Below are 23315 nucleotides of genomic sequence, written 5' to 3'. Positions count from 1 at the left end.
TGAAACATATATCAAAAGGTTTACAGTTGTTTCTCTTAAATTTACATCTCTTAATGAAGTTCCTTTCAATATGGAGATAAGAAAGTTTATCCATGGATTACATCGAACGGTACAGTGAGCTGTCAAGATGACAAAGCCTAATACTTTGGAAGTAGCCCAAGATGCGGCCTTAGAAGTTGAAGGACTACATATGCCATGGATGGTTGGTAAAGCCTTAAAAGAAGAACCACAAAGGAAGAAGACCAAGATATTTGACTAAAAGAAGTCAGATAAACAAGAACCAAAGCATAAGAATGGAGGTAAACTACCTTTGCCATCCAAAAAGAAGCTAACATATTAGTAGTTGGTAAAATATACAAGAGAAAGATGATGTCTCTTTTGTGGAGAAAAATGACACATGGTTGGTCAATACTCTAATAAGGCAAAGAAGGAAATCTAGTCTCAAAAGACACTTCAAGTAAATGTTGTGCCTAAGGAATCCTTGGAATAGGATGAAACACCGTCAGAGAAAAGGAAGCTTTTTATGGCTTGGGGTAAGATTGTTAATCAGTCTATTTTCATTCATTTTGATATAGGGGCCACATATCATTATATCCATCCTCAGATTGTTAAAGCTCTATATCTACCAAAGCAGAGGTTTGAAACACTGAAAATGTCGTGTGCTACTTTTCAAGGAATGGAGTTTGAAGTTACTTCCATTTTGGGAAAATTGCGAATTGAGATAGGAGATTATGTAGATCACGAGAGTTTTGTCATGGGAGATCTTGGTCATTATGATGTTGTATTAGAAATACCTTGGCATAGAAGAATAGATCCAACCATTGATTGAAATCAAAATAAGTTTAGATTTCCTTTCAAGGGTAAAAATGTATCTTTTGATGTGGGAGTGGAAGAAAACTCTATTATCATTTTATCCCATGTATAAATTTGTAAAGCAATGAAAGAGTTTGTTACCTCATGCTTGATTTTTGTCAAAGATTCTAACAAAGAGTCTAGAATTTAGAATCGAAGAGTCTATCTCAGATATGAATTAGTTTCTTAAAGGAGTATGAAGATTGTTTTGCTGACAATTTACTTGACGAGTTACAACTAGAGAGGCCAGAAGATCATTACATTGATCTCATTCCTGGGAGCTCACCTCCAAATAGACCACCCTATTGTGTGAGTCCAACACAATAAGAGGAGATTATGAAGCAAGTGAATGAGCTCTTGGAGAAGGGTTTAATAAGACCGAGTTTCTTGATGAGTACGATGGGAGTAAAGAGAGCATACACATCGATCTAGGTACAACAAGAGTTTAGTGAACAATGAGTGAGAGTGAGAGTCGATAGATAGGTGTGTACTAGTGTGGTACACACAAAGAATAAAATAATGCGTTAATACTTAGGGTATGGTACACTTACATCTGCAAATGTGAGTTCACATGTGTAAAGTAATATACACACGGGAGAGCGTAAGGGGCCTTTACACCCAACAACCTTTCACTTAAAGGTCCTAAGTGAACCTTTAACCAACTCCCACAAGTCTAATGCAATGCTCATGTTGAGCCTTTGCAAGACTTTTAGTGAGAACATCTGCAGGGTTATCTTGTGATTTGATCTTAGTCAATGTGACTAGACCATCATCCAAAATCTGTCTGATAAAATGATACCAAACATCAATATATTTGGTATGTGCATAAAACATGGTATTTTTAGCCAGACATACAACACTTTGGCTATCACATCCAAGTACAGGCGTTTTGGTGGGCAGCCCAAAATCCTTGATCAGACAACCAAGCCAAATAGCTTCTTTTGAAGCTTCAGTAGTAGCTGAAATATATTCAGCCTCAGTGGTAGAGAATGCTACTATCTTTTGCAATCTAGAGCACTAAGAAACTGCCCCAGCAGTGAAATATGTATCTGCTAGTAGACTTGCGAGTATCCAAGTCACTTGCCATGTTTGCATCACAATATCCATGCAGATCTAATGTAGCCTTTCCATAGCAAATACATTTTCTTTGTGTGCTCTTAAGGTACCCTAAGATGCATTTCACTACTTCCCAATGTGCTTTACCAAGATTTGGCATAAACTTGCTTACTACTCCCACCGCATGAGCAATGTCAGGTCTAGTGGCAACCATAGTATATATAAGTGAACCACAAGTTGAAGCATAAGGAACACCCTTCATCATAGAGCTGGCTGCCTTATCATCTTTTGGGCAATTTGCTTTGCTAAGCTTAAGATATGGTGGTAAAGGAACACCAAGGGGCTTAGCATGTGCCATAGAAAAAGGATCAAGTACTTTGCTGATGTACTTTTCTTGTGAGAGAAATAAGAGCTGATGCTCTTTATCTCTTGTCACACGCATGTCCAAAATGTGTTCAGCCGCACCCAAGTTCTTCATGGAAAAATCTAAATTTAGCTGTCTTTTCAATGCATTAATTTGGCTTTTATAGTTACCAACAATAAGCATATCATCCACATAAAGCACAAGTATAATAAGGCTTCTATCATCAGTCTTCTTAATATATAAGTAATGATTTGCATTACTTGTTTTAAACCCACGTAAGAGCATGAAGGCATCAAACTTTTTATACCATTGTCTAGGAGCTTGTTTCAAACCATACAAGCTTCTCTTAAGCTTACATACCAAATGCTCCTTTCCTTGTATAACAAAACCTTTGGGTTGTTTCATGTATAGCTCTTCTTCTAGATCACCATGCAGGAATGCAGTTTTAACATCCATCTGATCAAGTTCAAGATCCATAGATGCTACAATGGCAAATAATACTTGAAGAGTTGTCATTTTGACAGTAGGACAAAGAACTTTCGGAAAATCAATGCCCTCTTTTTGTGTATAGCCTTTAGCCACATGTTTGGCTTTCTATTTGGGTTTGCTATCCACACATTAGATTTTATAGACCTATTTGTTAGGAATGCCTTTCCTATTCTTGGGTAATGAAATCAAATCCCTTGGGATATCATTCTGATACAATGACTTCATTTCTTCCTGCATAGCTAGCTTCCACTTTTTCTTTAATTCATATGATAAGGCCTCTTTATACGTAAGAGGCTCATCTTTGTTTGTGAGAAAAATGCAGTTCAAAGAGGGATCAAACCTTTGTATAGGTCTTTTGACATGTGTAGACCTTCTTACCCAATGATCTGTGTTATCAGGTAATGGATCCACATTCAAAGGAATGTCAATGACCTCATTATTTGGCTGCTGAACTGCATGTTCAGGTTGTTGTAATACAATTTCAGGCTGCTGTAATTCATTTTCAGTATGCTGATTTTGTTGCCCTAGTTGATTTTTAGTATCCCTTTGCTGCCCATTTTCATCTGGCTCAATGATGATACGCTGATTATCATAATCAACATCAAATAGAGCTGAATTTTCAGTGGCTAATGGCTGTTCAAGTGGCTGATCATGTTGAAATTTCACTTTCTTTTTGTTTGAGTCATTAGATGTGACATTTTTCAGTAGCTTTGACTCATTAAATACCACATCCTTGCTGTATAGCATCTTTTTTATGCTTGGAATCCAAACTCTATAGTCCATTTCACCTTCATCTCCATAACCCATGAAGATGCCTTTATGAGATTTCATGTCAAGTTTGGTTTTGCCATCAACAGGTACATGTACATAGCTTTCGTAGCCAAAGACTTTTAAGTGGTCATATGAAGCAGGTTTGCCAGACCAAATCTCTTTAGGAATGTCACTTTCAAGTGCACGATGTGGAGATCGGTTACAGATATGCACCGTGGTTTTAAGTGTCTCTCCCCAAAACAATTGTGGGAGATTAGTTGTGGATAGCATGCACTGTGCCTTTTCACATAACGTGCGATTCATTCGCTCAGCCACACCATTAGATGACGACTCTCTTTTAATCCCATTGGCATCATAAAATTTATTGAATTCTTTAGATACATACTTTCCCCTGTTATCTGTTCTTATGCATTTTAATTTTAAACCCTTTTGAGTACTAACAAATGCATAAAACCTTTTAAAAGCATCCAATGTCTCACTTTTTTGCTTAAGTGAGTAAACCCATAGCTTTCTAAAATGGTCATCAATAAAAGATACAAAATAATGAAAACCACTATGAGTTTTTATTGGCATGGTGCATACATCAGAATGGACTAAATCCAAGATACAAGCCTTCCTAGAGGCTCCATGAGAGTATGGACTCTTTACATGTTTACCCAGAACACAGTCATCATAAAAGTCAAGCTTTGAGTTTTTCACATAAACTCTTCTAAGTGAAAAAAGTTTCTGCAAAACCTTTTGGCTCATGTGTCCAACACACTTGTGCCATAACTTCATGCGTGATTGCACTTTAGCAACTGCAGCAAACTTTCCAGGAAGTGCCTTGCAGTTGAGATAATATAGTCCCCTTTTTGCCACCTCTAGTGACTAGCATAGACCCTTTCTGTATCTTTCACATTCCACCACCAAAAGTAATGAAGTAATCTTTGCTGTCTAGCTGCCTAACTGAAAGCAAGCTCTTCTTGATGCCAAGTACATACTTAACATTATGGAGGATCAATTCTTGACCATTTTCAAGAGTGAGGTGTATGGTGACCATTCCTTCAATATCACCTGCATGATTGTTGCCTAGGTAGGCTTTTCCAAGATTACCTTCTGCATAAGAAGAAAAACACTCCAAAGATGGAGTTACATTAAATGAAGCACCGCTGTCAACAATGCATGATTGTGACTGACAATCATGAGCATCTATCACGTCCTTTTTAGTGATATACATGTCCTCCACTATCATAGCATGTGGATCTAAAAATGCAACCAACAAATCAACATATTTTTCCTCTTCTATCTCCTCCTAATAACACTAGATACCACATTTACTTTTTCTGTCTCTTTAGGGGTAGAGCTACCATCCTTTGCATTCTTTTTTGCCTTTTGCATTAGCTTGCTTATTGCGTTCTTGCTCCCTTTTAAAGTACCTGCAATCGGGCTTTTTATACCTTTTGCAACCACATTGATAACAAGTTATATCTTGGTGTTTTTCCTTGCTTTTGCTGCGATTTTTGTTCTTATTACTAGTGTGGTACACACGAAGAATAAAAGAATGTATTTATACTTAGGGTACGATACACTTACACCTGCAAGGGTGAGTTCACATGTGTAACGTAATATACACACGGGAGAGCATAAGGGGACTTTACACCCAACATTTCTCACCTTTTTGCTCTCTAGTTCTCTTAGTATGGGAGAAAGATGAATCTTGGCGCATGTGTATGGACTATAAGGCTCTCAACAAAATAACAATTCGGAATAGGTTTCCCATTCCAAGAATTGATGATATCTTGGATAGATTGGATAAATCCAAAGTATTTAGCGGGATTGACTTGAAGAGCAGCTACCCTCAGATAAGGATTGACTTGATGAGGAGATCCATGTAGATCTCCTCATCAATGTCACCATGCAGAAAAGCTGTTTTCACATCCACTTGGTACAGCTCTAAATCCAATACAGCAGTGAGAGCAAAAAGCACACGTAGTGTGGTCATCTTCACGACAGGTGAGAAGACCTCCTAGAAGTCAATCCCTTCCTTCTGTGCATATCCTTTGGCAACCAATCTTGCCTTGTACTTGGGTTTCCCATCAACTGTCTTTACTTTGTAAACCCATTTGTTTGGAAGAGGCTTTCTTCCTTTGGGCAACGACACAAGATCCCAAGTATCATTATCATACAGAGATTTAATCTCTTCCTGCATAGCTAGCTCCCACTTATTGCTGAATTTGCATGACTTAGCCTCTTTATATGTCAGAGGCTCACCCTCATCAGTAAGCATCACATAATGCAAAGAGGGGTCATACCTATGTGGCTGCCTTCTTAGGTGTGTAGACCTGCGTACCCAATGATCTACATTCTCAGGAATCGGATCTATATCTGGAGGCATGTTATTTTCAGCATTTATTGGCTGCTGTAAGCCATTTTCAGCATGCTGTTCATGCTGTACAACACCTTCATTTTCATTTCCAGCACCTGCATTTTCATAATCAGCAGGTCTATCTTGCTGTCCATGACCTCCCTGTGCTTCTATTTGCTGTCCATCATCATCTGGCTCAAAGATAACCGGCTGATCATCAGTTTCAGCCTGTGGTACAGTACCATGAGGCTCATCATTTGAAGTAATAGGTGGCTGCGAATTCTGAAATTTGACATTTTTCATGTCTTCATCAGAGGCTAAAGTACTTTTCAGCAACTTTCCCTCATTAAACACAACATTACGGCTGCGAACAATTTTCTTGGACTGAGGTAGCCACACTCTATAGCCAAATTCACCCTCATCACCATAGCTCATGAAAATGCCTTTGGTGGATTTCGGGTCAAGTTTATTCCTCAGCTTATCTCTAACATGCACAAAAGCATCACAGCCAAATATTCGTAAATGGTCATATGAGGCCGGTTTGCCAGACCAAACCTCCTTAGGGATGCCATTGTTTAACTGTTTGGAGAGTGGTTGCAAATGTGAACCGCGGTTTTAAGTGCCTCTCCCCAAAATTCACGAGGAAGATTAGCAGTGGACAGCATGCACCGCACTCTCTCACATAGGGTCCTATTGTATCTTTCAGCCACACCATTTGAAGAAGGGCTGTCAGGGGCTGTAAGCTTCCTCTTGATCCCATGCAAGTCACAAAAGGACTTAAATTCATTAGATGTGAATTCACCCCCATTATCAGTTCTCAAGCATTTCAACTTTCTACCTGTCTGAGTGGTCACGGATGCATGAAAAGTTTTAAAAACAGCAAACACTTCACTTTTCTTTTTCAACAAATAAACCCAAATCTTCCTGGAACAATCATCAATAAAAGAGGCAAAGTATGCAGCACCACCCAACGATTTCAAAGGCATGCTACATACATCAGAATGCACTAAGTCCAAGACATTTGACTTACGGGAGACACCAGAGTAAAAGGAATTTTTCATTTGCTTTCCAAACTGACAGTCATTACAAAAATCAAGTTTAGAGCCTTTTCCATCAACCCTCTTCAAAGAGGTAAGGACATCAAGTCCTTTCTGGCTCATATGGCCTAATCTCTTATGCCATAACTCCAAATGACGGCCAATTTCAGCAACTGCAAGAAACTTGCCATTCAAAGCTTTACAGTGCAGACAATACAAAGTGCCCTTCTTGGTTCCTTTAGCAATCAGCATGAAACTCCTTTTTAATTTCCACAAACCACCACCAAACAGTGTGGTGTAACCATGCAAGTCAAGCTGTCCAACAGATAGTAAACTCTTCTTGATGCCAGGCACATATCTGACATCTTTCAATACAAGTTCTTGCCCATTATCCAAAGACAAGTATATGGTGCCAATTCCATCAATGCTGCAAGTATGATTATTTCCAAGGTAAACCTTGCCATAACAGCCTGTATCAAAAGTAGCAAAGCACTCCAAGCATGGAGTCACATGGAAAGAGGCACCAGAGTCTACAATCCAAGTCTGAGTGACACCATCATCAACTGACAAAAGTGCATCAATCACATTAGCCTTGGTGATCTGCATATCTTGCATGTGACATACAAGGGCATCATAATCCACTGCACATAATACATCAGCCTCTGCATCCGAGAGCTCCTCCTCTGCATCCGAGAGCTCCTTATCTTTGCCTGCCTCAAATGCATCTGTCTTTTTCTCTTTCTTCTTTTTGTCTCCTGCATTCTTCTTTCTCTCTTGTTCCTTCTTATAATACCTGCAATCAGGCTTCTTGTGGCCCTTCCGACCACACTAATAGCATGTAACATCACTCTTTTCTTTTTCTTTGCTCTTGCTCCTGCTTCTTTGTCCAGCATTTGCATTTTTCTTTTCAGCCCTGCCTCTAACATTATAAGCTGAGTTGTTGCCTTCTCCACTAGACTTACGTCTAATTTCTTCATTCAAGATCGAACCCCTCACACCATCATAAATGAGATTGGGGTTATTACTGAGAGAAACAACCAAAGTCTCCCAAGAGTCAGGCAATGTCATGATCAAAAAGATCGCCCTCAACTTATCATCAAAATCCAAACTTGCATCCTTGAGCTGATTTAAAATGCCAGTAAATGCACTCAAGTGCTCAGCTGCAGGCTTGGACTCATCTAGCCGCATATTCACCAACTTGCGCATTAAATGCACCTGATTAACAGGTGTGGTGATCTCATAGGTAGTTTTCAACTTCTCCCATATTGCATGACCAGTGTCTAAACCCTTAATGTCTGTCAAAATGTCATCAGTGACACCCATCTTTATATAAGGCATAGCCTTTTTATTGACTTTGGCCCAATCCGTCTCAGACATTTGTGCGGGTTTATCCATTTGCAAAGTATCCTCACAATCCTTTAAGAACAGTATGCCCTGCATACGATCTTTCCAAAGATCAAAGCCCTGACCATCAAATCGCTTGATTTCCATCAAACTTTTAATGTTAGAACTGGAAGAAGTTGCAGCCATTTTTATCACAAGTACAAGTGTAAATGCACTGAACTGCAAGAGCACAAGCTAAATCAGCAAATACACTGCTGTTCTTGCGTAACCAGCAATAATCCTCTGCTGTTTTTACATAAACCAGCCACTGCACAGGCAAATAATGCAGAAATTTATCAAATTCTGCACAAAATCCCAAATTTCCAGGTCCAAATGTGCGCAAATGTCAGCCAAACTGACTCAGTTGAGCAAAATTACATCAATACATGAAAAGCCCCAATTTTTCTTGGTCCAATGCCAAGAAATTTTACTCGGATGAGCAAAATTTCAACAAATTTGAAAAAATCCCCAAATTAATTGAGGTCAATGCGCACAATGTCTGCAATTTCTGACACAGATGTCACTGTCAAGCATAAACAGCATCAAATCTGGGAAAAGCCCCAAATTTCCAGGTTCAAATTTGCCCAAATCTGAGAACTGTGCTTGCGCGCGCAAACTCCCGTCAGTGGCAAAGGGGCTGCTTGCAGTAAACCTTAGAAGAATTTCCAACGGACCAAACTAGAGAAGGAAGCTTTTGAAGCTCTAAAGTTTTATACCAGCAAAGGACATGTTTTGATTATATCTAATTTGTCGAAACCTTTCTTTCTGGAATGTGATGCTTTAGGAGGCTGCATTGATGTAGGGTTAAACCATAAAGGACATGTAGTTACTTATGTAAGCAGAAGGTTGCAAAATGCAGAAAAGAATGCTACTATCTATGAAAATAAGTTAATCACCATCATTTAAGCTTTAAAAGATTGGAGACACTATCTTTTAGGTGGAGAATTTCTCATCAAGACAAACCATGATAGTCTCAGACATTTTCTTAACTAATAAAAATTTTTTAAGAAGTGTATTTAATGGGCCAATTCTTTAGCTCAATTTAACTTTCAGATACTACATATTTTTGGGAAATAAAACAAGGTAGTTGATGCCTTATCAAGAAGGCCTTAGATTCATGCAATATTTATGATTCATTATACAAATTTCACTCGTATAAGAGACATGTATGTTTCTGATGAAGATTTTAAAATCATCTGGGAGAGTCTACAACTTGGTAAAAGAGTAAACTCTTATATTATCAAAGATGGATTTCTTTTGATGGAGAACAAGTTACGTGCTACTAAAGATTTCAAGCCTAAACTAATGGAAGAATGTCATGTGGCTCTCTACATGGCTCATCGTGGTATTTTGGCCACAACCAAGACACTTGAAATGTATTTCTTTTGGCTAAGTCTTCTAGGAGACATTGAAGAATTTATCAAAGAATGTATTGTGTGCCAAAAGATTAAGTTTGATTGCGAGAAGCTTGTAAGGCTTTTGTAACCACATTACTAATTATTCCGAGCTAACCTTGGGAAAGCTTTGCTATGGCTTTTTGCTTGTCAAAATTAGCAAACGGCAATAATGATATATAGACTATTATTGACAAGTTTAGCAAATAGACTCATTCCAGTCAAGAAAACTATTAAGTCTCATCGTATGACTAGAATATTTATTCAACAAATCTTTGAAGTATCATGGGCTATGACAATTCATTATGGGTTATAGAGATTTGCAAACCACTAGTCTTTCTTGGCGAGCTCTTTTTGAAAGTTTGGGTACAAAGCTTATCTTTTCTTCTTTCTATCATTCTCAAGTAGATGGTTAAAGTGAGATAGTCAATCTCACAGTATTGGATATGTTGAAGTGCTATTGCCATGAAGACAATCAACAATTGAAAAAAGTATTTACCTTTGGTAGAATATGCGTATAACAACACAGTTTATACTTCTACAGATAAAGCACCATTTGAGATCATATATGGAAAACCACTCTTATTATCTATTCTCAAAACAAAGGAGAATGTATTTTATGTCGATGAGTTCGTAGGTGATATGGATATAGTTTTTGTCCAAGTTGGACAAGCTATCCAAAGATCTCAAGAAAAACAAAAGAAAGGAGCGGATAAGCATTGAAGGCAATTGATTTTACAAGAAGGAGATTAGGTGTGGCTGAAATTTGACAAAGCTAATCTAAGAAGCTTTAACAAGTCTTCATTCCAAGTCACTAAACTCGTAGTAAGAAAAAACTATGGGCCATTTCAAGTCACTAAAAAGATTAATGATGAACGAAAAACGCGAATGGAGAGGGCTATGAATTGCCATTCCATGTGAGTATGCAATTACATACAGTAGGCTTGAAACATGAACTAGGAATGAAAAACGGGGATGGGAGATCCAAAAATGACCATTCCATGTGACTATAATTCACTTGAAGTAGATAAACAAGATGAGATATTTCAACCAGAGTAAATAGTCTTTCATATTATCATGAAATATAAAATTTCTTTTGATATTTTAAAACGACTCTCATTTAGATTCTAAATGGATGCCAAAAGAGTATTTTAAGTATTATCCAGAAATACTTACAGCTTATGAAGAAGTTGTCATATTAGAAATACTTTAAGGAACGTCTTAAAAACAAGATAGATTTCAAAAGGGAGGGATGTAACGAGCCTTTTGTATATCAATTGTTACCATGATATATTGGCTCAATGATTTCAAATTAATTTGATGCTCATGTACTTTGAAAGGCAATTTGTATTATTTACGTGTTTTTAAATATGAATAAATATTCATCTTTCTATTTAAGGGTCGCCAATGGTCAAAACACCCTATAATTATATTTGGGTCGTCATTGACGAGATGCCCAAGAGAAATTAAAAGTTTAGTCGGACAGTTAAATTGACTAGAAGCTTAGATGGCGAAGACTTTTACACTTAGATAGTCACATTGACTAGAAACCCATATAATGAGTGGTTTCAAAAAGTAAAACTTGATGCTCATGATCAAAGAAACAAACCATGAACCGGTGAATCTATATAATGAAACTTTCCAAAAGCTAAAATTATCGACTTCTAAAATTTAGGAGGTTATTTAGAAGTTGCTCAAATGGAAATTTTGTTCGCGTCAAAGGCTTCGGAATTTTGTAAGGAACAAATTTGTCTTCAGCAGCTATCTCAAATTGTTGACCATTTGAGGGATTTTTAGAGTAGAAGGTTTGGAAGCTTCTTTTTCTAGAAAAGTGATACGTGTTATATAGAAGAGGATATGTGTCATTTTGAAGAGACAAGTGTCCATATACTTGTCGTTTTCAATTAAAACTTGTCATTTGTAGCCTATATTTCTCACTTGTGAGCACCCAAGCTCCACATCTATATATTGGAGGTCTTTCTTTTCATTTTGAATAAGTTTTCATACTAAAATTTCAGCCACATGCTTTGTACTCTCCTATCTATCTCTCATCCAAGAAGCACTTTTTACTTGGTTTGATCTAATCATTTAAAAAAGAAAGCTAACTTGCTGTCTAGAGTTTGTAAAATTGAGGTTTCAAAACCCTAATTTTCAGAATTTCAGCAAATCATCCCTTTTGTATATGGTTTAGGCACTCGATGCCCATGGTTTGTTTCCATAAATTCCTATAAAGGGGGAAGGGTTGGTTCTACTCTCAACATGGTGTTCACTATTTTCTCTCTCTATCTCGCTCTTCTAATTTTCATGGTGATAATTGATCGAGTTGGTTCAGCTCAAAGTATTATTATTTTGACGTTTTTTCTTGTGCTTACATTGGTATCAGAGCATTGAATTTTTCTTTGTAAGAATTTTTTTGGGTAACAAGATCTTAGGGCCCAACTTTCTCACCATGTCAAGAGGTAAAGAGGACAATTTTGGTAAACAACCGGAAGGCTTCCGACACTCTGTATTTGTATGCTTATCTGATTACGAGAAGATACAAAGATACAAGGAGTTGGAAGCTGATCCTGAAATTCAAGCATTGATGGGAAGAAGGGTTAAAGCATGGGTTGAAGCAAAGGTCTTTGAAGATTTCCTTACCAAGAAGGCTCTTGAGATGGACGGTGTTACAGTTGCAAAGGCCTATCTTAGCATGAAAGGTATTAATGTTATTGATGCAACTAAGTCTATGAAAGGTAACATATCACCTATCATTTGAGGATCCACCCAAGCGGTGACTTCAAAGTCTCATCATACACAAGCTACCTTCTCTTGTCCCAAGAATCCCTCCATGGAGAAGGGCAAGGAAAATGATGCCAAAAGAGACTTCAAGCCTAGAGAGAAGGGCAAAGGAAAATGATGCCAAAAGAGACTTCAAGCCTAGAGAGAAGAGCGTCAAGTTTGATGTTTTCTATAATAAGAGTGATTCTCAAAAAGCTGTGTCTTTTACTAGACCATTTGATGCTGCTTTTGGTGGTGAATATTATAGAGAAAAATAAAAAATTAGGATGATTAAAATGCATATGAAGGATGTTGCTTTAAATTGGTGGCTCAAAGTTATTTAAGAGGGAAATGAACCCAAGTCTTGGGAAGAGTTTAAGGAGATGCTCAACATGAAGTTTCTGTCTTCATCCTTTAAAGCTGATGTACAATAAGAATGGGATGAGTTGAAGCAAAGCATGCTAAAGGAGATCAGAATATTAATTTTGAAACTTAAGTTAATAATTATTTATTGCATAGAAAAATAATATGGCTAACCAACAATTTAAATTGGCAAGGCCAATTTATCATCAAGTGATCGGGAGTACTCTATAGCTTGGAATTGGCATGAATTGATTAATTAATGCCAATTTCCTAGTGTCACCACTAACACTAATGGCTAATTAAACATTCTACGCAAAGTTTTGAGTCTAGGTACCACCTAATATTTGTGAGGCATAACTGATACAACTTTTGCAAATGCCACCCATTGATCATTGGGGTTACTAAGGTCCCATTGTCACTTAACTGACTTGCAATTCACATGTGTATCTTACATGTGCACAACTTAGTAATGCCAATGCTAAGCATTAAAGTTACACGTCCTAGTGACATATGCCCCTTGAAATCCTTGCAATTTTCCTTTATTGCACTGCCAGGTGACAAAAGAAAACTAATACTAAACTAGAAAAACTTAAAAGCATAGGCATTATAGTCAAAGAACATCGGCCGTTGTTCTACTATGCTACTGCCCAACTCATGCTGAAATCTTCGGCTTTTTTAACCAAGTCATAACTGGCCAAAAAGAAACTCTTTAGTCCTATCAGAACCACTTTGGATGCATCCATTACCTTTATCTCAAAAGTGTTTTGATGAAACAACCAAAGTAAAGCATAAACCATGGTTGTACTATTAGTGGCATTACTTCACATGTTGTCCATAAAAACCAGCTGATGACTATTGAAAGCTAATCACCATATGCTGAAAACCAGCAACTGATAATCAGCATGTGATGATCATAATCTAATGACCATACTCTAACGATCATCACTGATGCAAATGTATAGTTTTAGAGCTGCAGTGAAAACCATACCCATATGCATACCAACTACAACGACTAGTACACTTGAATAGTGATCTCTTGGCAAATATACTGTTAGCAAACAGTATCCTAGATGCATGCCGAATACACTGGAGATCCACTATATAGTAGAGTTGTCCATCACTAAAGGAGTGAAATGCTACCTCCCCCTTAAGCATCAAGCAATGCTTTCGACATTCTAAGCTTTGCTGAGCTTCATTGACCCTAATCTAAAGTCATCTCCAACTGAAAGGCTTCAGGGTAAAATTGGAACAACTGAGAGTGGTTTGCCAAGTCACCCTCTTTGATTTATTTGGCATCCATTGTTGAATACCTTGTAAATCCTACTAAGTATCTCTTGGAAACTTTTCTCTCTAATTTTCCTGATTTTCAGCTTGCTGCTTATTGGGACAATCCCTTGCCATGTGTCTCTCCTATTCACATACAAAGCATTTATTTGCAGCCATTAACTCTTCTGTTGTGCAAGTGTTTTCCAAGCTTTTCCTTGCTATTTTTGCCTCTTCTCAGCCCTATGGTCTGCTCTTCTTTTCAGCCTTTGTGGATGACAATATGGTCCTAATGAGGCTTGACTCTGGAGTCTTGTGTAGGACTCGAGCTATCGTTTGACATTTAGGACTTATCATTTAAGCATGTTCATTAATTGTTACCATTTGACATGGATGCATTTCTTCTTCAACATTTAAGACTATCATTGGTCATGGATTATGGGTGGTGGAGCGTGCTGCTTGTAAATTGTTGGTCTATTGAATGGTACACTATATTTTGTATTAAATTATGAATAATTATTTATATGTGTTTTGCCATGGAACTTGAAGCATATTCTTGTGTGTATAAAATAGCATAAATTTCATTTTGAATGAAACCTGTTTTTTTATTTTCTGTGAAACTCATGTCAAACCTTTGAAACCCTACCTCCTGTGATGTCCTGTCTCTGAAACCATTGGCAACTATGGGAGTGCAGTAGGGTTTTGAAATTCAAGATGGCAGGCCAGTGGCAAGATGCTGTTGGGCCAGTTGGCAGATCTTACCAAGGCCTTATGCAGGGAGGTCACAAGATCTATCATTACTCTCATAGTAGATTTCTCTTAGAGACTTCCCCTCCTCTCCAACTCATCAGCTTGTGAGTGCAGTGTGAGGTGTGCATGGTGAGAACCTGAGTGTGTGTGTGTGTGTCTTGTGTGGGAGGGCTGTACCAAGATGGAGCAATGGCTAAGTAAGGATGCAAGACAACATTCAAATGACCTAGCTAGGCAGTTTTCTCATATTTTGATCTACTTGCTGTACATTCTAGTACAGTGGTCATGTACACAGAACTTTTAGGGGACTGCCATTTGTTCTCTCTTATATTTTGTTCCGAGTTGCACATGAGGGAGTTGGAAATCATCCCTTCAAATAGGCTTTTTTGGCTGTGTAAATCTCTCTTCTCCTTGAGTTACAGTATTTAATCAACATCATCTGTGCATGTCAATGAAACCTTTAGCCAGTAAAAGTGGTGCTGTATGACAGCCTGTTTGCTATTCACTTACCTTTAGCTGCCTGTCCATTGTCCTTATAGGGTAGAGTTCTGTAGCATAGCTTCAAGGGTGAAATTTATGGTAAGCTTGTGTGTTTTGGTCAAATGAATCAAAGTTAAGCCATCCTTCACATATATGACTGTCTTTACCTGTACCTTTGCGTAATTGTGGGAATTTTACTTTGGACATTGGCATATCCTCCATTTATGAGAATAACTGTATAAACCTGGATGTTTTTTGTCCATTTGTGAGAATAACCGTATAAATCTGGATTGTTTTTGCATTAACTGAAAGATCTAACATTGGACATTGAGATTAATATGACACAGATCGTGCAATCTTGAGAATTTGTAAATAATCTCAAGCATTCATATGACAAGTAGATGTGTCTATGCTAGAATGAAGCCTTTGACAGGACATGAATATGTTCCTAAAACAACCTCTTCCCTTTTTGTGCACATGTTAATTAGATACCACATGCTAGGCATGTTCTTGTTGATCCAACTTAGCATTGTTGGTGGGGACTGGTTACGGCGCACTGCAATTCCAGCTTTGGCAAATTCTATGAGAGAGAGGACAACGAATCAAACATTTTCAATGTGTGGTAAGATCAGAGACATGAAAAAATCCTTCTGGCACACTGGTACAGTAGATGAATTACTAATCAGGTTTGTCTATTTGTTTCTGCTGTCAAATGCAAGGTCAAAGAGCGGGCTTAGTTTTGGATGAAGATGGTAATCGGTTATTGGGATCTGGAGAAAAGAATGTGCCAGCAACTTCAGATAGCTCCAATTCAGTGGTGCGAGCAGCTCTTTGTGCTTGAGTTGTAATGGGTAGCCAAAAAAATTCAAATTAATGATAATGATTGCTGTTACAGGCTGTTGGTATTAGTAAATGCTCACTGTGTCTGAGCCCGCGCCAGCATCCAACAGCAACTCCTTGTGGCCATGTCTTCTGCTGGTAAAATTCTTACTCAAACCTCACCTTTTCTGATTTCAACTCTATCATATTTAATCAGCTTTGGCTTCAGAATCATCCATCTATCTACTTTTTGCCGTGTATATTGCAAGCTGGATACTTCTGCTTATGGACCATGATGTGGTTGTGTGTTGTCTGTGTTGCAGGAATTGTATCATAGAATGGTGTAACGAGAAGACGGAGTGTCCTCTATGTCGATCACCTATGTCACATTCAGATCTTGTTTGTATCTATCATGCAGAATTTTAAGATCTCTTGCACTCATTTGCAAGGTGAAGTTATGATCTTCTGCCCCAAAGCCTTGGTGTGTCATATGGTGTACCACTATAGTCACTTGTGCAACTGGCCCTGATGTTGTAGGTGACTTGTGGTTGGCCTGATAAGCCCCTCACAGCAATCTTGAGATTTTGATAGGCATAGCAGAGCATACACTTAGGTGGCTATCAGCTGGAAACGTGTGGTTTTAGGGTAGCAATGCTGATGTATGGCAGCATGTTGTTTGAAAGCTAAGTACTCCAAAAGCTTTAAGCTGATTCCAGCTGAGGATTGTCATAGTAATATAGCCTGTGCATTTTTGATGCTTGTATTATTTATTTACCAAGGCCCAGACTCTGAGATGGGACAGGCTTGAAAGAATGATGGTAACCCAACCCAGTTGGATATGCAATAGCCTGGGGACATGTGGTTGTAGTGTATAGGCATCTTCAAAGCTTTCAACCCATTTCAAGCTGCGGATTGCCATAGAAATCTGTGTATTTAATGCTTCCATTGAGAAGGCACGGATTCAGAGAACAAACAGGTTTGAACAAATGATAAATAACGCAAGTGCATATTTTCATTGTGAAGCCTGTGTATGTAATGAGGAAGTGATGTTCATTGGACTATTAGAGTGTAACTTTGAGTCTATCCATTGAATATGTTCCTAAGGTGTCATATTTCTGTGTGGGTTTGTCGACTTAACAGTATCAAGTCTCAAGGTTTTCATCCTAAGTTTGATCTTTGTCCTTCACAAAATTGTATTTTACATCTCGAATTTTGGGTAGGATAATAATTTTAGATATACTAGGTTCAGGATGGCTGTTCATAGCCATGGAAACGGAAACAGAAATGGCTAATTGCAATGCTTAAAGAGTTGCTGTTTAAATAATTAATGTCTAGAATTAACTTAGATTTGTGCCATTTTATTTTGCCCTTTGAGAAATAAAGCAAGGATACCTAGTAAAGAGTATCAGCATTGACTAGTGACACCTGGTCAAAATGGCTCTAATAAAGTACACAGTGCTATATGCCCTGGCACAAATTTTTTTTTCCTCTACTACCGTCGCTATTAGCGTCGTAAATTTTCTGCTCGCGTCATTATTGGCGTCGTTATTTTCATCGCAAACCGTCGCTATCAGCGTCAATATGATACCGATGTCAATATCGATGCTGATAGCGATGGTGATACCGACTGTTCTATGGCGTCGCCAATAACGACGCTTTTTGCGACGACAAGGGAAAATTTTGGGATAAAGTTATCAGGATGGACATCACCCGGCTAGATATATGTATATATATGACCTGAACTAAGTTATCAGGATGGACGTTACCTGGATAGACATTGAGAGGACATGGATCTTGACACAAAGATCACCTTTCCTTGGGACCATCCTCTCATCTCTTTTGAGGTTGGCTTCATATTAAACAAGATAAGAGGGACATCCACATGTCATTTGGGATGAGATGTGCCATATGCTAGATACTGACCTCATCACACCAGCTGTATATCAAAATGAAGATCTGTTGGAGAGCTACACGGGAGGAATAGGTGGGGACACATTAGCATTATGGCATTACATATGCAGATGCCTTGTCTAGTATGAGATACGAGGCCTGCTACCATTGCCTTTTCCAGAAGGGATTTGGTCTCCAATGTCAAGTTATGGTGTTTCTTGATCAGAGATGATCTTAAGCGTCCTTGCCATTGTACTTCATCTTTATCAAACAGTCTCAAGGAGATTTATATTATTCAACTTAAGAATAGGGAAGCTCAGGTCTCTCTAGAAAAAGACTAAAGGGATACTATAAATGGTAAGAGAGTTGACAGCTGTTTTGCACATTAATCAAGTAATTTATATACTCTTTACTTGACTCATTTTAATTTAATTTTAGTTTTAGTTTTGTTTGTAAGTACAGAGTGAAATCATTATTTTGGTTTTATAGGTTTATAGTTGTAGTATTAGATAACCTTTTTGGAACATGGCAAAAGTTACTTGACTTTAAGATGTATCTTTATAACAATTTACTTTGCCATTTATGTATGTAGTAACAACTATGCTAGATTTCTTCTCTCCAAGCATATTTATTCTTAACTTGCATGATATATTCCATTTGCTACATGTTGTAAAGATATCACAATTGTTAAACCCTAGCCTTGCCAAGGTGCAAGTGAAGTGATAGGTTGCCTAGTTTTTATTCCAGCTTCCAACCCATGATTTTTGAAGTAAATAGGAGCAGTAACAATATATTTTTGAAGTGCTATTGAGAGCAATCATAGTAGAATCTTCCACCATTGTAGCTCCAACCCTTCCGCTATTCAATTTGTTTGTGTGGAGGAGGCGGCCAATGGACACAATTCAAGACAACTTTCAAGTTTCTTTCATAGGTTCACTAGTTCAATGGAGGTCTCAAGTCCAATGTGAAATGGGAATAAACAAGAAAATAATGAAAAAGCATAACATAATGATGCATTGAGATGAACATACAATGTTCAACCTTTAGAATGTTCATGGTACAAATTTATTGCTTGTATAACTACACATCCACTTGAAGAAATTTGAAGTGTTTGAAGAGCTAGCAATAACATAATTCTTGTGTGATGTGAAATACCACTCCTAACTTGGATAAAGCCCCAACTTGCCACAATTCTTTCCATATTCCTTTTCTCAACTTTAAAGAGCATGTAATATAATCTACAATGACAAATTTATTTGTGTCGATAGAATGGGTGAAAATTACAAAATTCAATATGAGACATTGTTATCATTAGACTTAAAATGGAGCGAGTCAATAAATAACATGTCACAAGTGAATCAATGTATAAATTATTTTTTGCCATAACTTCAATAATGATATTATAGGATTATGCCGTCACAAAAATTGCCATTTGATTCTTAACCTACATCGATGTTAGTAATTTAGATAATAAACTCAAGGCTAACTGGAGCTTTTAGATCCTCCACATAAGCACTACCTATACACTTGCGCATATGGAAGATGCAACGACACATTGCACTTCATCCTTTACTCAAAGTAGCTATTCACTTTTGTGTCACTTGATCATGGACCAGATCTAATATATGCCCTTTAGCTTAGTCTAATTTTTTAAAAGTGCAATACCTTGAGAATCTTACAAGTGCATAAGATTGTTGAGCACATTTCTCGTATGTATGCTAAAGGAAGAATTACTCCCTCCACAGCATCCATTTGTAGCAATGACTTGATGTTTGCATTATTGTTCTTGTATAGAGGCAACTTGAAATGTGCACCACTAATAATAGGTTCAATTTTGGAGAAGAAAGATTATCATGCATCATGTCTTGTAATATTGTCAACACAGTTGTCAAACACCACAAATGAGATCTACTTATAGTTAGACCAGCTTTTGAGCTTCCCATAGACTTTGATTGGCTTTTGAGAATTTTGATTGAGCAAGCAAAGTATTTAAGCCCTCTAATATTAGATACTTTGGTCAAATACAAAACACATGTAAGCTTGTCTCACCCCTCCACATAAAAGTTCCTACCTAGGTATCTCCCTTAGGATCTAGGCACATCAACATCAAGAATGTTTATTGTTTGTAACTATTGGACATATGTCTAGGTTGTCTTGTTTGTAACTATTGGACATATGTCTAGGTTGTCTTATGTCTCTATCATAACCACTTTATTCTAATCATCCTATTCTTGAGGATGCTCCAAAAAGGAAATGTTCCACCTACATATATCTAAAGCAATCTACAAAGCTATGCCATTAAGCTCATACATTTAGTAGCTCATGCTTGTGATTGAAGGCACATTCTAGAGGGGTTACCAATATCATACAAATATGCTAGAATTATTCCAATTGTATGAAGATAATTACGGCTCTACCATTACCTCCTCGAAAGATATCAAAAGCTAATTGAAGCAAACACCATACTTTGTGAAAACCCTCCAAGGGTGTCCATGCACTAATTGCATCGACTGGCCATCAAAGAACAAAGTCACCCTTTTTAACATAGTAGCTAATATATATAAAGTACAAAATTTAGGATAATCAAATATATAATTGTCGCTATCAACCTCAAGCTAGGCCCATACATGCACAATTATCAACAAGACTGTAAAATGAAAGATAGTTTCCTCTCAAGACAAGTACTTATATATAGTGCTATTATTGTGCTTACAACCAAACCTAGAACACACACACAATTCTTATTGCCTCAAGAATTTCCCTTCTCATAGCTTAACTATTGAGATGGCAAGCTCAACAAAGTGCGAACATTGATGATGGACCCCTTGGTTGATGGGTCTGTATGTCTACACTTAGCACTTCAGCACTTTGGTAGTCGTTAGGATTCTCACATAGTCATTGACTTATCACTTATTACATTTAGTTTGTTGCACCTACCTATAATAGTTGTCATAGTTATAGTGCTAGTTGATTAGTGTAGTCAGTTATGCATTGTTTGACTTAGTAGGCAAATTTTCTTTATGCTGTATCTTATCTATACTCTATGTACATTGTATTGTGTGAAAAAGAAAAAGGAAAAAACGAGAAAAAAAACAAAAAAAATTATCCTTCACATATTCTCTTGTGTTCTTGAGTGAGCTCCCTCGTGTGTATGGTGTGTGTTTGGTGTAGTAGTTGAATCAAATTTTCCCACCACACGATTCGTGACATGGTATCAGATGAGCATCACCACTGACAAAGGCTAGTTTTGAAGACTGAAGTGAAGGAGAAGAAGCAAGGATTCAATCAAGCAAGTAATGGGTAAGAATCTCTTCTACTTTTCCACTCTTTCCCATGGATAGTGCTTATGGAGGCATTGTAAGTAGGGTTGAGTGAAAATCTCAGATTGCTGTGAGATTTGATGTGCGAGCAGAACATTGTATGTTTTGTAGATAAGCTTGCTGCTTTTTTGGCTATTTGAGGCTGTTTTGGGCTCTGTTTTAGACCCACAAGGTTGCGGATAGCATTTTATGGTATACTAAGATTTTGATTGTGTTGACTAAAAGTGGATGCACAAGTTATATCTTTTACACTTGTAAGTTTTGAGGTACTTTTCAGGAAGCAAATACAAGTTTTATCTTCTAACAGGTAGTAGATTACATGTATTGTTGAACGATCACAGTGAAAAAGATTGCTTGGTGTATTGTTGTGAACCTGTGAAAGGTTGCAGAAGACTTGTTTGTTGCTTTGTATTAATTTTGTGATAATGGTAGAGAACAATGGAAACCCCAATATTGAGAAAATAACTACCTATCATGGAAAGTTTTTTGTGCCAAAATTTCTTATGGTAAAGGCCTCTATGAGTTTGTTTTAGGTGAAGAAAAGGGGCAAGAGCTAAGTAATCCTGTTACTAAAGAAGAATTAAAGGTGTGGAAAGAATGGAATGCAAAAGACAAAAATGTAATGTATTTATTGTCTACAATCATTGATAATACTACATTGGGATATATTAGAAATGTAGAAACTTCACTTGCACCTTGGATACTTTTTGAGAACATGTTTTTAGTACATACAAAGGCATGGCAAGACATCCTCTATTGGTTCTCCCATTGTTTTTGTTTTTATGATGATTCTTTTTATAAAGATCCCAAATGCCTTGATCTTCTTCAACACTACCATAAAAGATATGGAGTCTATATTCTATGTATACACAAAAGGCTTCATTGACTTGGATTACTTTGATAATAGATTTATCTTAATAAAAGATTGTCATTACATTTCCATCTATACAACTTTTCTCAATATGGAAGTCATGATCTCAAAGGATCTTTATATCTTAAAAATATTTAGTAAAAAAAAGATTGTAATTACATTTCTATCTATACAACTTTTCTCAATATGGAAGTCATGATCTCAAAGGATCTTTATATCTTAAAAATATTTAGCAAAAAAAAATCATCTACCTTTTGAACCTATAAGGTTCATTCATAGAGGAAGCAATAGACCCTCAAACTAGGCACACAAATTTCCATATATTAATAATTATATAATACAAATTTATCACCACTAAAGGTACCTTACATATGCATAGATATACTTTGTGACATTTTATATTCTCATCTTAAGAATCTTGCATGGTTCAGTGTGTATGTTTTTCCATTAAACTCCTAGTCTTTTTTAAATTAAACCTTTTTAAATATAATTTTTGACTTAGAGAGACAGACATAGAGGAAATATATGATTTGAAAGAGAGAGAAAATAGGGGGAAAGAAAGGAGAAGAGAGGAAAGAGAAAAATAGAGAGAGAAGAAAAAATATAGAGAGATAAAAGAGATCGAGAGAAAAAAACTTAAAAGAGAAAGAGAGGAAAAGAAAAATGAGAGAGAGAGAGAGAGAGAGAGAGAGAGAGAGAGAGAGAGAGAGAGAGAGAGAGAGAGAGAGAGAGAGAGAGAGAGAGAGAGAGAGAGAGAGAGAGAGAGAGAGAGAGAGAGAGATGGATGGGAAAAAAGAGGAAAGAGAAAAGTCTTTTTAAATTTAAACATTTTTTGAGAGATGGTGGAAGGGAGAGAGAGAGAAAATACAAAAAAGAGAGAGGGAGAGAAGAAAAAAAGTAAAGTTAGAAGAAAGGGGAGGAGAAGAAAAGGAGAGAGAGAGAGAGAGAGAGAGAGAGAGAACTAAAATAGAAGGCAAAGAGAGAAAGGGAAGAGAGAGAAAATTAGACACAGGGAATTGGCGGGAGAGAGAGGGAGGAGAAAAAAATTAGAAACATAGGGAAAAGAGGAGAGAGAAAGAGGAGAAATTGATTAAAAAAATTAGAAACAT

At 37.2% G+C, this 23315-nt stretch overlaps 1 protein-coding gene across 2 annotated transcripts in view; it reads left to right on the top strand.

The window, feature by feature from the left end:
- The window catches only part of PEX10 (peroxin 10), a 65425-nt gene extending 48228 nt beyond the window's left edge, over positions 1–17197 (top strand). For both annotated transcript variants that reach the window (XM_087697480.1, XM_087697479.1), the window contains 4 exons: positions 15795–15928; positions 16026–16123; positions 16202–16284; positions 16449–17197. In XM_087697480.1, the coding sequence (XP_087553606.1) occupies positions 15795–15928; positions 16026–16123; positions 16202–16284; positions 16449–16551 (418 nt within the window). In that variant the 3' untranslated portion in view covers positions 16552–17197. The remainder of the gene's footprint in view (positions 1–15794; positions 15929–16025; positions 16124–16201; positions 16285–16448) is intronic.
- The last annotated feature ends 6118 nt before the right edge of the window (positions 17198–23315 follow it).

The sequence above is a fragment of the Lygodium microphyllum genome, chromosome 17 (assembly GCF_053477565.2).
Source record: "Lygodium microphyllum isolate KBCC chromosome 17, Lygodium_microphyllum_v1.1.10, whole genome shotgun sequence".
NCBI lineage: Eukaryota > Viridiplantae > Streptophyta > Polypodiopsida > Schizaeales > Lygodiaceae > Lygodium > Lygodium microphyllum.
The sequence above is the reverse complement of the archived record's forward strand: the minus strand, read 5'-3'. Positions and strand labels throughout refer to the sequence as shown.